General features: G+C 48.1%; 1 protein-coding gene across 1 annotated transcript; it reads right to left on the bottom strand.

Moving 5' to 3' along the window:
- Positions 1–3,021: 3,021 nt before the first annotated feature.
- Positions 3,022–12,182, bottom strand: NES (nestin). Its single transcript, XM_044673362.1, has 4 exons — positions 11,394–12,182; positions 9,920–10,044; positions 8,236–8,309; positions 3,022–7,870 (listed from the first exon to the last, which is right to left on the bottom strand). Exons 1-4 carry the CDS (start codon positions 12,180–12,182, stop codon positions 3,666–3,668), a joined length of 5,193 nt encoding a protein of 1,730 aa, XP_044529297.1. The 3' UTR covers positions 3,022–3,665.
- Between the last annotated feature and the right edge of the window lie 3,538 nt (positions 12,183–15,720).

The raw sequence follows: 15,720 nt of genomic DNA, 5'->3' as shown, positions 1-15,720 counted from the left end.
TAGAATCAGATTTATTCTGTGTTCTTTGGTGAGCCAGAGCCTGGGGCTGTCACCCACCCAGCCTTCTCCCTCCTTTGACACACACACCATCACCACGGCAGAGAGATATTTAAAGGCACCCCCCACCTCTTATGCCATCCTCAGTCTTTTTATCCCAGGGTGCTCTGGGCAAAACTGAGAAACTGCTTCTATTTGGGGACTGTGACTTCAAGGTCTCTTCGACCCTTCCTTGTCCCGGAAGCTCCTGTTCCTGTCCATCCCCCAGAAAGACACACCCCAGCCCAGGGACTTCTCGAAATCTCTAACAAGATCATTAGATTCAGAGCCAAAAGGGATCAGAGAGACTATTTAATCCAAACCTCCGGTTTTCTTGTTGAGGAAATTGGAGCCGGGAGAGGTTATGAGGTGCCAAGGTCACACAGATAATAAGTGGGGGAGCTGGGACTGGAAACTAATCCTGGTGACTCCTAGTCCAGTATTCTTTCTGCAGTTCTGTGGGCTGGTTACAATGGCTAGGAAGTCCTTCCTGCCTTCTAACCACCATCCCAATGTTCCAGACTGACTCAAGGATCATATCTAAAGTACCAATCTTGAGAACCCTTTTATCTTGGAAGTCTCTCCCATAGTATCAAGCCCAATGGCTGGAATGATCCTCACATCAGTCCCTCCCAGATAATCCTGACCTCCTCCTCTCTTTGGATAATATTCCTGTCTTTTATTTCTGGATTAAAATCTTTGTCTTCAACTTTTGACCATTTCTTTAAAATATTAAATTTTTAAAAAAAAAAACCCTTATCTTCCCTCTTAGTCTCAATACTGTGTATTGGTTTTAAGGCAGAAGAGTGATAAGGGCTAGGCAAGGGGGGTTAAGTGACTTGTCCAGGATCAAACAGCTAGGAAGTGTCTGAGGTTGGATCTGAATCCAGGACCTCTCAACTGAGCCATCCAGCTGCCCCTTAAAATATTAATTTGCTTGAATGTACCCACTGTAAAACTATTCTCCAACTTTTGGAAAATGTTAATTGGCTTGAATGTGTAAAATAAGTATTATATTTTCTTATAGGCTAAGAGTCTTTCTGTAACTCAGTCAGTCAGTTAGTGCAGTTAGCCAGTCAAGTCTGTTTTGGGGACGGAAGCTATGGTCCCTATCTCTTTCTCTCTGTAAATTTTGGGGGGCATTTGCCTTAGGTCAGTGACTTGAGGCAGTGCCCCACATTTCTTTCTCAATAAATACATTCCATTTGAATTAATGGCTTCCCTGTTCCTTGAATAGTGGTTAAAGAGGGTATACCTTGAAATTTTCAAGATCCCTTTAAATTTTCACGTCACACACTTTAATTAAATAATCCCTCCCCCCCCCCAAAAAAAATTCCCAACTCTTACTCATCTGTCCTATTATCAGTTCTAAGAGAGAAGAGCAGCAAGGGCTAGGGAATCCAGATTAAGTGACTTGCCCAGGGTCACACAGCCAGGAAGTGTCTGAGGTCAAATTTGAATTTAGGATCTCCTGGCTCCAGTCCTGGCATTCTAACCAATAAGCCACTGAATTTCACGACATAGACTTTAAAGCTGGAAGAGACCTTAGAGCTCATTGGGCTCCCCCACAGTTCCAGAGGATGAATCTTCTGGCACAGAAAAAGGAAATGTCATATCCAAATTCATACAAGTGGTAGCAGAGCTAGGACTCAAATCCTCATTTAACAGTTGAGAAGACTGAGACCCAGAAAAATCAAGCAGTACCTTACCAGCTAGTGAAAGGGCTAGAGCAAGAATGCTGGTACACCACTTGTCCCTTCTATTTCTACACTTTCCTCTGCACAATCCTGGATAGTGCATGTATCACTCCCATTTTACAGATAGGGAAGCCAAGGCTGGAAATGATGAAGTAGCTTAGCCAAGTGGCAGAATAGAGATTTGTATGTCTAAGTAACTTTCCACGATCCAAGGGTTGCCTCCCTCACCCCACCCTGACCTCGGATGTTGGAGGTCTGACTGAGACAACTGTTTGTGTTTTAGAGCTGGGGTCTTATTATCTGGGTTGGGCCAGAGTGAGCCTGTGGGGACATAGGAAGGGGGTGAGTCCTCTTTCCTTTGTTTAATCACTATAATTGGGCTGCAGTGGGAAGAGATGATGATTATTTTGGGCCTCTCCTGGTGCCCCTCATCAAGGAAGCTGATGTCACTGGCGCCCTACCTTGAGCCAGTGGCCTCTCGGTCTGATTGTCTGGTCTGAGCTGCTGCCCACCATCCCTGGGCCTATCTCCCCAGACCTTTCACATTAAATCTCTGCTTCTCTCTAGTTTGCCCTTTCTGCTGCTGAAACCCCCACTCCTTCCTGCACCCCCCAGCCTCTGTAGTCCAGGACAAATGCATCACCATCCAGTTCCTATCTCTTCCTTCTCCCTCTCTCCCAGGAAGTTTTCCTGGGCTCTCCATATATCCTGTCTCCCTTAACTTCTCCTTATGGGTATTTAGAGCTCCAGCCAGCAGTCTCTGTCCAGTCTCTCTGTGAAACTGAGAGCTTGGGGTAAATTAAAAATACGTAAGGTCTGGTAAGAACAGTATCATGAGGCTTCCCTTCCACTAAGGAGCTAGGGGCTATCCATGATCCTAGGACCAGCAGATTTGTGCTGAAAAGACCTTAGAGATCACTTAGTTCTCTTTATTTTACAGCAAGAGAAACTGAGACCCATAGTTCTTTCTACTACACTGCATTGCCTTTCATTTTCCTCAATGCAATCTAGTGCAAAATGGTGTTTATGAGATTCTCAAGCCTGGGGACCCAGGAACTATACTTCTTTGGCCATAAAATTAATCTGTTTCTGCTTAGGGTTCACCCAGTCCCTGGCCTCACTCTGAGCCCAACCAGAATCCTTTCTCACCTCCCAAGGCTGACTCCCTTCTCTAAATTGGTTTCCTATCCTTTCAGCCAATTTCTAAGTAGGACTAAGACCCTGGGCCAGGGTAGGAAGTAGTGTGTGTGGTGGTGGGAACAGAAAAGTCAGGACACCATGATAGGAATGGTGGTGGCTGCGATCATTTTATTCACAAAACCAAACTGGATATCATGGAGGCAGAAGGGCTGAGGGTTCGGGCTGAGCACATTAGAATGCTTGGTGGTCCCTGATCCCTCCTCTCTTGTACTGGGTTGGCAACCGAGGGACACTCCCACCCCCCACTTCCAGATTGGACAGAAGCTCTCATTGCCAGCTCAAATACCTTTGAACTCTGTCCTCTTATTCTCCCCCCCAAGACTCTCCTACTTCCACTTCAGTCAAAAGAGGGAATGTCTCTCATCTCCTCTCTTTGAGAAAGAGCATTTTTTGAGAAGTGAGGGGATGACCAGAGAGATGGACACAGGGAAATCTGGGGTAACCAGGATCTGGTCTAAATCTCAGAGGGGAGAGAAGAAAGTACCCCTATTCCAATTCTCCAAGGGAGGGAAGAAATGACTAAATTTCTCTTTTTAGAGTCTCCATTCTGGGAAAACCCTTTTTTTTTTCTTCCAACCCACTTCCTGATCATAGGGGTCAGAGCCCTGAAGTAAGGCATGAGTTGAGTCAAGACTAAGACAGCCAAGCTTGAGGGGAATGTGGGGGATTATAATTTCCTCTGTCCCTTGTCCCTGCCCTCAGAGCTAGAAAAGAGAAGAGAGAGATCCTTTTCTACTCATCCCCTGAGGACCAGGAATCTCCATCCTCTTCCTTGGCCTGAGTGAACTTCAGGAATGGGCTCTGCCCCAGGATGAGAGGACCTCCACTCCATAGGGTCTGGGAAGAAAGCTCCTCCCCAGGGGCTTTCCCTTCACCTCCCTCCCTCTCTAGGTCCCATTGCTTCCCCTGGTCTGCTGCCTGAAGCTTCCCTAACCCATTCAATATTTCTCCCCTGATGCTATCTGGTTGGTCCATGGTGGGACCCCCACCATTGAGGCTAGCCCCAGCCTTCCTGGCACTGTCATCTACTCTGCAGGGTATCTCTATTAAGTCACTGTCTGAGGCTTGGTCCTCTTTATCCAGGGGGGTCAGGTCACTCACTCCTAAAAGACCTTGATTTGGGGCTAGGGGAGTCTCTAGCTCCTCCTCTGGGCCTGAGTCCTCCTGATCTTCAGTTATATGAGAATGTTCTTCTTCGGAGTCAGATTGTATATCGCTGTCTAGGGACTTTGGTCTGCCTAAGGGCTTTGTCACTTTCTCAACCTCCAGAGTCGCAGGAGGGGGATTTTCTGCTCCCTCCCTCCCTCCAGCATCTGAGGGGGCATCAGCATTTCTTTCTCTATCCTCCTCAGGTTCCCCTTCTTGAAGGTATCTCACAGGACTTCCCAAAGAGGGACCCAGTTTCCAGTGCCTAATTCCCTCAACTCTCTCATCATCATCATCATCATCATCATCATCATCACCATCTTCTTCCTCCTCCCCACTTTCTTCTTCATCTGCAAACCCATCAGACTCTCCATCTCGATCCCAGGTGGGAGGGTCTAACACCAATTCTGACCCATGCCCCACCGTCTCCACTAGCCTCCCAGGACCCCCAGGTAAGAGGGAAGCATCAACAGCAAGGTCCTCAAACTCTTCAGATACATCAGAGTCAGGAGCCCCATCCTCTCCCTCATCAGGCTGAGCCCTATTGACCTCAGCATGCCTAGGAGGGGGGTCCCAGGCCTCTTCATTATTCTCTTCTTGAGGAGAAGGTTGTTCCTTTCCAATCATCCCCCAGCTAGGTGAGTCTGGCTCCCTAGAATAAAGGCCCAAGGGTGTAGAATCTGGAAGAGTCTCACTCAGATCATCTCCCTCACTCTCCTCCACCTCCTCTTGAAAGACTGCTGAGCTGTCTTGGGCATTCACCTTTCCTATTTCCCTGACCAGCTCCTCACTGACCTTTGTTTTGTCCTCTGTTTCCCAACTTTCCCATAACTCCTCATTGCCCTCAGCCCTAAAATGAGTCTCCAGAAGGTCTTCTGAGACCCCTACCTCTTGTTTTATTTCTTGGGGTTTTCCCTGGCCCATGAGACTAGATTGAGTAGTGGTATCCTCATCGACATTGTTGACAATTGTGGTTTCTGCAGGGAGAGGGTCTGAAGGGTGTGTGGAGTCCTCACCCATTCCTAAAGACTTCCTCTGCTCTAGTTCCTCCAATACCTCTGGAGCCTCTAAATGGGGGTGCAGAGTTTCATTCTCCATAAGCAACTTGCTGTACTGCTGGTTCAATTCATTTGTTTCTTGCACATCCTTTCCAGTCTCTCTCTCGCCCTGCTCCAATGAAGGCTCTAAAATCACTTCTCTGTGGTGTGGCTCTGACAGCCCCTCTTTCCAGTTCTCTGATTCTGATACTTCCTTTTTCAGCTGTTCTTGGTTTCTTACCTCTTCTCCTTCTGATGGTTCTAGCCCTGTAATGGATCCATTATCCTCTGGGGCTTCTCCATCACTCTCCCTACTGGCTCCATCCTCCTCAAACATCTGCTCTGATATCTTAGGCACACAGTTAAGAGTTTCAAGTTCTGTTGACTCTACTTCCTTGAACTCCACCTGGGGGCTCTTGGTCATCCCCTCCTCAGTTGTTTCCTTTGTTGGGAATCTTTGCTGTTCAGACTCCTGGCTCCCTTGCTCCTCTTCTCCAGTATGCTGGGACTCACCAGGGCCACCATACCTCAATCCTGCTTCCTCTACAACCTCCCAGTTCCCTTCAAGGCTGCTCTTTTCTGGTTTCCTCTTTGCAGTTTCTTCATGATCCTTTCCAGTCTCCCATGGAGCATTTTCGTCTCCCCCAGTGGAGTGATCCTGACCTATCTCAGCCACATCTTCTGGTTTTTGAAGATGCAGGCTTTCTACTTCCAGAGACTGCAGTGTTTCCTGGTTTTCCTTTCTCTCCAAATCTCCTTTTCCTTCTTCTGGAACCTCTTGGTTTTCTTCCATCTCTAAGTTACCCTCATCCAAAGATGTTAATGTCTCTTGTATTTCCTTTACTGGCAAACTCAGTATTTTTTGCATCTCCCCCTTCTCCTGGTTTCCCTTTTCTGAAAAACACATTTCCTGAATTTCCTCTTTCGGAAACCCTGATTTCTCCTCCTCTCTTTCCAAATCTCCTTTCAGAGGCTTCAGTATTTCCTCATTGTCTTCTTCTGGTGGTCCTTGTATCTCCTGGTTGTCCTCCCTCTCCAGATCACCTTCTGGAGAGCTCACTATCTCCTGGTTGTTCTCTTTTGGAGATCCTAGAGCCTCCCCATTCTCCTTCTCCAGGACTCCTTCTTCTAAAGGACTTACTGTCTCCTGTTTTTTCTCTCCTGGAAAACCTATTGTCTCCTGGTTCTCCCCTATCGCCAGGTTGCCTTCTTTTGGAGAGTTCAATGTCTCTTCATTATCTTCTAGAGATCTCAATGTCTCCCGAGTCTCCTTTTCTAGAGACATCAGTATCTCTTGCTTCTCCTCTCCTGGAAAACCCAGTATCTCCTGGTTCTCATCAGTTGGCAGATTCTGGATCACCTGGATCTCCTCATCTGGAAGAATCTGGGTCTCCTGGATTTCTTCATCTGGAAGAATCTGGGTCTCCCGGATTTCTTCATCTGGAAGAATCTGGGTCTCCTGGATCTCCTCATCTGGAAGAATCTGAGACTCCTGGATCTCCTCATCTGGAAGAATCTGGGTCTCCTTGATCTCCTCAGCTAGAAGAATCTGAGTCTCCTTGATCTCCTCAGCTAGAAGAATCTGAGTCTCCTGGCCCTCTTTACTTGGCAGCTGCTGGGTCTCCAGGATCTCCTCACCTGGAAGAATCTGGATCTCATGGAATCCCTCGGTTGGCAACTTCTGGGACTTCTGGATTTCCTCACTTGGAAGAATATGAGTCTCTTGGATCTCCTCATCTGGCAACTTCTGGGTCTCTTGGATCAGCTCACCTGGAAGAATCTGGATTTCCTGGAATTCCTCAGTTGGCAGTTTTGGAGTCTCCAGGACTTCTTCACCTGGAAGAATCTGGATCTCTTGGAATTCCTTAGTTGGCAGCTTTGGGGTCTCCTGGATCTCCTCACCTGGAAAAATCTGGATTTCCTGGAATTCTTCACTTGGCAGCTTCTGGGTCTCCTGAACCTCCTCACCTGGCAGATTCAGGGTCTCCTCAGTCTTTCCACTCAGAGTCCCAAATGTCTCCTGGACCTTCTCATCTGAAGTCCCAGGTGTTTCCTGGATCTCCTCCTTGTCTAGGGCCCCTCCTTTTTGCCATGCCTCTTCTTCCAAATTCTCTGTTATTGTCTCTTTAGCTTCATCTTCCTCCTCTGCTACTCCCTGGATTTCTTTTCCCACCTTTTCTTGGTATTTTCTAGGCTCTGGAGCTGGAGGTTGGGGACTACTAAAATCATTGAGCTCCTCATCCTCTTCCTCCCCATCTTTGGTCTCCAAGGGGTCAATACTAGAGTCAGTTACTAAAACAATTTTTTTATCCTCAACTTGTTCCACTAGCTCATCTGGACAGGGAAAGCTGAGGACCTGTTGCTTCTCAACCTCTGTTTCCTGAGGCTCTGGGCTACTCCCCACTCCAATGCCTACCTTGGCCTTGGCCCATGGGAGCTTTGGAACAGCCAGGTGCTCACTATCCTTTGGCTTGGGTCCATCAGAAGATGGCCCCTGGAGAAGGTAGGAGGTTGCCACCTGGCCTTGGACTTCCCTCCTAGTGCCTGGATGGTGAGCTTGAGAAATGGGTGGGATGGGAGTGCTGGCCAAGGTGGGTGTCTGGGTTGGGAGGAATCCTTGACTCTTCAGAAAAGTAGGCATTGGAGTCCGAGGGGTATCCACCATAGGAAGGGATGTAGGGCTCAGGACAGGAGGCCAGGGTCCTGGATGTCGGATCTCGGGTGTCACAGGAATACACAATTCCATCTTGGGATCTGAAAAGACAGAGGATAGGGGCAGAGTCAGTATGTGAACTTGGGGGAATATCCCCTTGTCTACAACATTCCTGCTGAACTTTTAACCCTAGATTTCCCCCAATCACCACCACATTCCTGAACACTTTTCCATCATCACAAATCATGTCTCAGATTGAGGGGATCCTTTTGGAGTAGAATGTATTCTCAAATGTGGGTGACTATTGGCACAAGAGGTCTAAGAGAGACAAAACAGGCTTACCATGTACCAAAAAGAGGAATAAGGATTGGGGAAGGGTATCAGGGTATTGAAGAAACCTTCCCTTGATAAATGGAAGGGCAAGGCAAGGGGATCAGTTGAATGGGAGACAGAGGCATCATCTTACCAGGGAAGGTGATAGTGGCCTTTGAATCTATATTGGATGTATTCAGCCGGGAACTCTCAGCCTCTAGGAGGGTCCTAGAAACAAAAGAAGAGGTCCTGGGTTACTCTGATCGCCTGATTAATTAAGCCAATCCAGCCTGGAAAAATGACTGATTGTGTCCCTACCCCCTGCCTCAAAATGACAGGTACCATCTCACAAAATGAGAGCTCCAGACACAAACACACATCTACAGACAAAGGTTACAGTCTCACAGACACACAAACATGGCAGTCGCTCACTGAGGTCCTTACACAGTTATACCATCATACACAGTCACATAGGCACTGAGTTACATAGCACAATCACATATGCATATACACGTTGCTTTGGAGACTGTGTGTCTCTCCCACTCTGGAATCTATTCCCTCATGCCCATGACCTCATCCTCTCCCTGTGGGGGCTGGGGGGGGTCACTATTCTCATGCTAATCAGCTGCCTTTGTGAAGACAGCCATCTGGAGGGTCTGGAAAGGGGGGCTTCCTTGGGGAAGCAGGAATTCTCAAGCCGTTCCCATGGGATGAGCTCCCCCCTCTTGCCATGCAGAATGAAGGGGAGCTGGGCTCACACAATAGCAAATGAATTCAGAATTCTAAGCCCCTCTTCCCCACATCTCTACAAAGAACTCAAGTTATAATTCCTCAGGGCCTCCTTTCCTCTTTCCTCTCAGTGGTCTGACTGGGGGTCAAGGCCCTTGTCTTAGGATCTCCAATCACTCCAGATCTCAGGTCCCTTTAGAGATAGGAATCACCGTGTTCATTCGTGTTTCTTTGCAGGATATACTTCCTACCTACCTCCCCCTATCACCATTGGAAAAAGAGGGGATAATGTCCTGCAAGTCTATTAAATAAACATTGTTACATGCCTTTTCTCCCCATCTCCAAGGAAGCAAAAGCCATTGACATTTCTTTTTCCCACCCCTGACCAGGAAGAAGTCCTTCCTTTAGTCTAACTTCCATACCTCTGATAACAATGTTCATTCCTCCCTTTCAGAGTTACAGGACCCAGCATTCTCTCCTCTGGGTCCTGATCTCCCAATCCTTCTGCCTTCATCCCTCCCTGTCCATGCCATTTTCTTTCTCCCATTTCTCCCCATCTTAGAATTATGTCCTTGTGCCTGGTAGAGCTGGACCAAGTTTCAAGACCTTCCTAGAGGTTTAGGACAGAGGTGAGAAGGGAGATGGGCTTGTGAAACCAACAGCAGAAGCCTCCTCCCATCTTGCTGTATAGAAATAAGGTGATGGGATTAATGAAAAACTAGGCAATGGGCACTAGAAGACACAAATATCCTTCACCTCAGCTCTCTGACTGTACTGATATTCTATCAGCCCAGGCCTGATAGAATAAGGGTGTAAAGGGATGTGAGGGAAGACAGGTGTAGAACTTTTGGGGAGTATTGATGGCAGTGGTCCTCTCCCTAGAGCTGAAAAGGGATTATGAAAGAAAGAAGGGATCTTAGAAAACTGGTTATCTTGCATATAACCATACTGAGGTTCAGAGAAGGGGAAGGAACTTGTCTAAGATCACATAGTAAAGTCAATGGGGGGTCTGGGATTTGAACACAGGTGTCTTGACGTCCAGTTCAAAGATCCCTATTCACTGAACCATGATGTTTTGGGGAAGAAGGATTTTGGAAAGGGGACCTCACCTATATGTGGCCACCTCTAGGCTAAGGGACATTTTCAGGTGTGTCAGCTGCTGTCGGTCTTCCAAGACCTGAGCAATCTGGTTGTGGAGATCTTGTTTCTCCTGCTCCAGGGCCTCAACAGTCAGCTGCAAAATAAGGGAACAGAAAAATCAGCATGCCTCCTATTCTTCTAGAAGGTTAGGAAGGTCTTCCCATCCCTCTTTTGCAATAGCAACTTATTCCTTCTTGTTCATGCTCTGTGGAAATGATCTTTGCGTATGCCTTCCCCCAGGAACATTTCCCCTTGGAGACACAGAGGCCAAAGCTACATCCTCTCTCTTTTTTGGGGGGAGAGAGTCTTCAACAATATTCTCAAAGGGTTTGGATTGCATGGCTCAGCCCTTTGAGGATGTTCAGCCCTCCAATATTTGACTCCAAAGCAAATAGATAAGGGAGAAGAGAGGAGAAAGAGAAAGTTAGAATAGAAATAGAAAATAGGAGAAACAAAAGAATGGGAAAACTAGTACCTGAGAGCCTGAGTAAACCCCAAACCCCTCCATTTTTCACCCTCCCCACACCCACCCAATCTTGTGTCCCCCTCCCGTTCATGCCAAACTTTAGTTCCCTCTACCCCCAAAATCTTTCCTGAAATCCTCCTTCCTCAAATGAGAAGGGGTAAGGAGAGGGGGCAGCCAGCCCTTCCCTTCTAGGACCCTGGCCCCCACTCCCCATTCAGATCCAAACCGGGAGCTTGTTTTCACAGCTGCTGGTCACAGCTGTGTGTGAGAGTAGGGACAGCTGTCCCTGCTCCTCTGGAATGTGGAGCTCCCCCCTCCCCAGGGAGCATCGAGGAATGAGGCAGAGAAAGGCTGGAAATCTGGGTGCCTGGGTCCCTTGATCCCTTCCATGGACCCTGTGAAATGACTGGGAATCTTTTGTTGGCTCAATCTGCAGCTGCCCGAATAGTGAAGAATTGAAAGTTGCTGTGGATCACTAAGAGGCAGGGATATGGAGGTTGGGAGGTAGTGTGGATTTCCTACAAAACTGTTTGGACGAATAAGGGGGTTCACCCTCTCTAAAAATTGCCAGCCAACCATCATCATACCACTGGGGAATCCTTGAGAAAAATTTTGGGACACCCAAAAGAATATCTTTGGGTGTCGGAGTTGGGGGCTCTAGCTTTCTGTATTGGGAATATCTCCAGTGACAGAGGGGTCAGGGACTTTGCTAAGGTCCCCCTCCTCTGGCAAGGTCCCCCTGGACTGGAGAACTCCCCATTCCCTTCAACTTCAGAGAGACTAGGAAGATCTCTTACAACCAAAGCAGATTCCAGGGAAATTTCTTCAGTCATGCTAGTTAGGGGGAGAGAAGTCAAGGCTATAAGGAGCAAGAGAGGCAGGGACAAGGGAAGGCTGGGAGCAATCACTGGGCAAGAGTTAGAAAAGAGGGACCAGAGTTAGGAGAGAGGAGCAGAGGGGCGGGGCACCTAGCTCACCTGGAACTTCTCCCCTGCCTCCTGTTGCTCCTGCCACTGTCCTTCCAGCCTCTGCTCCAGCATCTCTCGACGGCCTTGGAGCGCTGCCCTCTCTACATCCAGCCGCTGTGCTTCTCGTTGTCCCTCACGGGTCCCTTGCATTGCCTGGCCCAGCCTCTCCCGAGCCTGGCCCAGGGAGGCCTCCAGGCAGGCCACGCGGGCCTGGTAGCCTTCCACAGCGCCCCTCCAGGCCTCTCCGAACGTGCGGGCTAGGTCCTGCACATCGGGGGCTGGGGCATTATCGGGAACCCTGCGAAAGGTCTCCAGGCCCAGGGCAGAGCGGGCCACCTGGGCGCTCATTCCTGCCCGCTCCTGCTCATGTGCAGTCACTAGGGCCTCGAGCTCCTTCTCCAGCTCAGCAGCCTGGTTCCCCAGACACACCCCCGCCCACTTCTCAGCCTCCAGCACCCGGCGGCTCTCTGCCACCTGCTCCTTAGCCCGCTCCCGGGCCAGCCGCTGCTGCTGGCATCGACTTGCCACCCCTTCCACCTCCTCCAGAAGGTTGTCCCTGGCCACTTCGGCAGCATGCTTCTCGCTCCAGCGCTGGTCCAGCAGGGCCCGCAGAGCCCCCAGCTCCTCCTCAGCCCGGCTCCTCCAGGATGGCTCTCCAGGCTTTTCCCGGAGATTCCCAATCTCCAGGCGAAGCCTCTCGTTCTGCTCCTCCAGAGACTTGACCCGGGACAAATAGGCCTCCAGCCTCCGATTGAGCTCCCACATCTGGACAGACTCCTCTCCCAGGCAGCTCTCCATCATTCTCCTTAATGCCACCCGGAGGGAGAAGTGCACTGAGTGAGAGGAGAAAGGGGCGGATCCCCAAGCACCTCGGAGAGCCTGGAGGAGGACCAGGTCGAGAGGGACAAGGAGGGACCCGGGGAGCTTCCGGAGTGACTTAGAGCTGAGAGGAGAGCGAGTCCCGCTATTCATACTCCCGCCGACTGGGAAAAGGGGGCGGAGACAGGGAGGACTTAACCCCTTGACTACCAAAAGCTAAGTCCAATATTTGCACTGGGCGTTCCTTTTAGGCAGTTCTGTACTGGGTGGGGATATTCCGAGAAGGTATAGTCCCTATCCTGGGGAGCCACCAGCTTGATTGGGGGGAAAGGATTTAGGAAGGACGTGATAGTTTGTTCTCTTCAAGTCTTTGGAAGTCTGGAATATGGAAGAAGGCATATTCTGCTTGGTTCCAGAGGACAGAACCAATACAGAGATGAGTGGAAATTGCAAATGGGCAGATTTGCTCTCAGGGTCAGAAAAAAACACCTATCCAAAAGGGGAACCACTTAAGGTAGCGAACTGGGCAGCATCGTAGGTCTTCCAGCACAGGCTGAATGACAATATTAAACATTTTAATATAATATATAATAATAATTATGTTTAATGGGACTTGGGTTTGGCCATGGGTTGACTGAACAGAATGATTTCTTTGCCCTCTTCCAAGCTTCAAGATTCTGGGACTCTTTGCTTCTTAGGGGACCAAGATACTGGCACAAAAACAGACAAGGACAGGAGATCTGGCCTCACAGAATTCTAGGCACCTGGGTGGGGAGAATTGGGAAAGCAGAGCAAAAAGCATCTTGGAGCAGAAAGGGGTTTAAGACAGAGTGAAGAATGGACTGGGCAGAAAGTTGTCAAGTCATCAAGCATTTATTACGCATTGACTATGTTTCAGGCACTGTGCTAAGCTCTGGGAATATAAAAATGTAGTCAGAAAATAATCTATGAGGAGAGAGAAGACAAACTACGGGGCTGGGGCAGCCTATAACTGAAGCCTAGGAAACAGGGCCAGGGAGATTTGCAAGGAGACTCCCTCAGTCAACCTGTGGTCTCAATTTCTCATCAACCTAGAGTCCTAAACCAGGAACTGTTGGAGGGTTAGGGTTTGGGGTGCCAAGGGCCTGCAAAAGTTCTTGGTGCTCTTTGCCACTCATCTCTCCCTCTGTTTCCTCTAACTTGAAGATGACACTTTTTTTTTTTTTAAAGCGTCCCTTTTTCTCTTCTAGAAGACATTCTAGCCTTCAGTCACTAGACCCAGGAAGGTTGAGATTCTTAGGAAAAGAGTGCCCTCTTGTGGCTAAATAGGCTAGCTGTTGTTAAGTCGTTTCAGGAGGGTCTAACTCTCAGACCCCATTTGTTTTTTTATTTTTAATAAAATCCTTTGCCTTAGAATCAATACTGTGTTATTGGTTTCAAGCAGAAGAACAGCAAAGGAGAGGCAATGGGGGGCAAGTGACTTACCCAAGGTCACACAGCTAGAAAGTGTCCAAGGTTAAATTTGAACCCAGGACCTCCCTTCTCTAGACCTGACTCTAATCAGCCTTTGAATTCTATAGACCATCCCCTATACCCTCAACCTCAAAGAAACGACCTCTTTTCCTAACTCACCCCATCCCTTTCTTATCCTGTGATCCCTGCTGTGAAAGAAGCATAAAATCCCCTTATCCCATCTCCTCAAGGAGTCAGTGTCAACCCGTGCACACTGTCTCCTAGCCAATTCAACATGACTTTTAAATGAATAAATTTCTCTTTTTATTTTTAAGCCAAATTTTGGAGCCTTGCATTCTTTAAAAGGGTACCTGTCTCCTTTAGTTTTTCACTCTAAATCTCTCCCACAACAGGGCTAAAGAATTTGGAGAGGATTCTTTTGTTTTCCCTGAACCTGATATCTTGGTTTCAGTTATTCTAGCGTATTCTTCTCCCAGAAATAATGAACCCCATGTCACCCTTAAGGTTGGGGCCACACTCTATCATTGCTTATAGGACTTACAGGACATCTAATTTGGTTTTAGTGGGTAAATCTCATTTCAACTCTACCTGTATGTGAGTCTTTAAGTATTGTTGAAGTCTCAAGTTGCCCAGAATGTTCCAAAATTGTCCTGTCACATAGTGTCCATGGGATCCTTGCTCATACCCAAGTTCTCTGTAGGGGTTGTATCTCCTTTGCAAACTTGGGGTTACTAATTCCTGTTTTCCTGCTGCTTCCACCAGAGGATTCCCCACTTTCTGTTCCCCATTCTCATGTTTAGCAATCAGGAGGCAGTTGGGGACACTTTTAGTATCCCATCTGATATCCCAGACTCCTTTTGGATCTCTTTATCCTCCCATGTGAGATTTTAAAAATCTGTTATCACTATTAAAACTAAAGGAGGCTGGGGCAGCTAGATAACTCAGTGGAGAGCTAGACCTAGAGATGGGAGGTTTGGGGTTCAAATCTTGCCTCAGACACTTCCTCACTGTGTGACCCTGGGCAAGTCACCTAATATCTCTTCTGCCTTGGAAATGAAACTTAGTATTCTAAGGCAGAAGATAAGGGTTTTTAAAAAGACACAAGGAGAAAAAAAAAACCTAAAAATCAAGGAGATTAACAAGCAAGCCATGATGTGATGGCCTGACCTCCCAGCTTTGAGCAATCTGTTGCAGGAAGATTCCTAGCTTCCCTCTGTGCCTGCTCCCAGACTGCTCACCATGGATGTGGCGGGGGGGGGGGGGGGGGAGTTCCCTGGAAGGCTAGCAGCACTTCACCCAGGTGAGAAAGATGGTTCCAGCTCAGAAATGCTAGGAATTATCACTAATGTTTAGGCCAGTGTGGGTATTATCAATACAGGAAGGTTTATGAATTCAGGGGCTGGACTAAGCAAAAAAATGTATGTTGGCTCCCAACAAATAAGTTTTTTTTTTAATCCTAATCTTACATCTTAGAATCAATACTAAATGTTAAGTCTAAGGCAAAAGAAAACTAAGGGCTAAGCAGTTGGAGCTAAGTGACTTGCCTAGGGTCACACAGCTAGGAAGTGTTTGAATCTGAATTTGAACCCAGAACTTCCCATCTCTAGGCCTGGCTCTCTATCTAATGAGCCATCTCTCTGCCCTTGGACTCAGGCTTTATTCCCTTTGTCCTCTTCTCTCTCCTGGAGAGGGTTTCTGGACTAGGGGGAATGAAGGGGCATCTATCCAGACCTAGCTGTCCTTGCCCCCAGACTTGGGTCCCTCTGAGAAGTGATCGCCCAAGGAAAGGCAGGTGTCAGCCAGGACCTGGAGAATGGGCTTATAGAGAGCTTATTGGAGATCCTTAGAAGGGGAAGGGGCCTCCTGGCTTGGTGGTGCCTTGGCTACATGAATCCAACTCTTCTCCCACCAAGCTGTTCTTCTGACAGTAGAGTCCAACCCAGCTCAAACATATGTCTGATCTCTCTTTTGTTTGTCTAGAGAGTTGGGCATAACTCTAATGTTGAAGATTTTCATGTCACTGGATTCCAGACATATAAAAGATAGTTGGGGAGGGGGAATCCCA

Source organism: Gracilinanus agilis, chromosome 4 (assembly GCF_016433145.1).
Source record: "Gracilinanus agilis isolate LMUSP501 chromosome 4, AgileGrace, whole genome shotgun sequence".
NCBI classification, from domain to species: Eukaryota; Metazoa; Chordata; class Mammalia; order Didelphimorphia; family Didelphidae; genus Gracilinanus; species Gracilinanus agilis.
The sequence above is the reverse complement of the archived record's forward strand: the minus strand, read 5'-3'. Positions and strand labels throughout refer to the sequence as shown.

Bases quoted from the DNA above. Each gene is read 5' to 3' on its own strand.
- NES (XM_044673362.1), bottom strand. From the start codon at position 12,182: ATGGAGAGCTGCCTGGGAGAGGAGTCTGTCCAGATGTGGGAGCTCAAT. The intron at 10,045-11,393 runs GTGAGCTAGGTG...CTTATTTTGCAG, and splicing joins AGGCAGGGGAGAAGTTCCAG to CTGACTGTTGAGGCCCTGGA. The intron at 7,871-8,235 runs GTAAGATGATGC...CTGTCTTTTCAG, and splicing joins GGCCACTATCACCTTCCCTG to ATCCCAAGATGGAATTGTGT.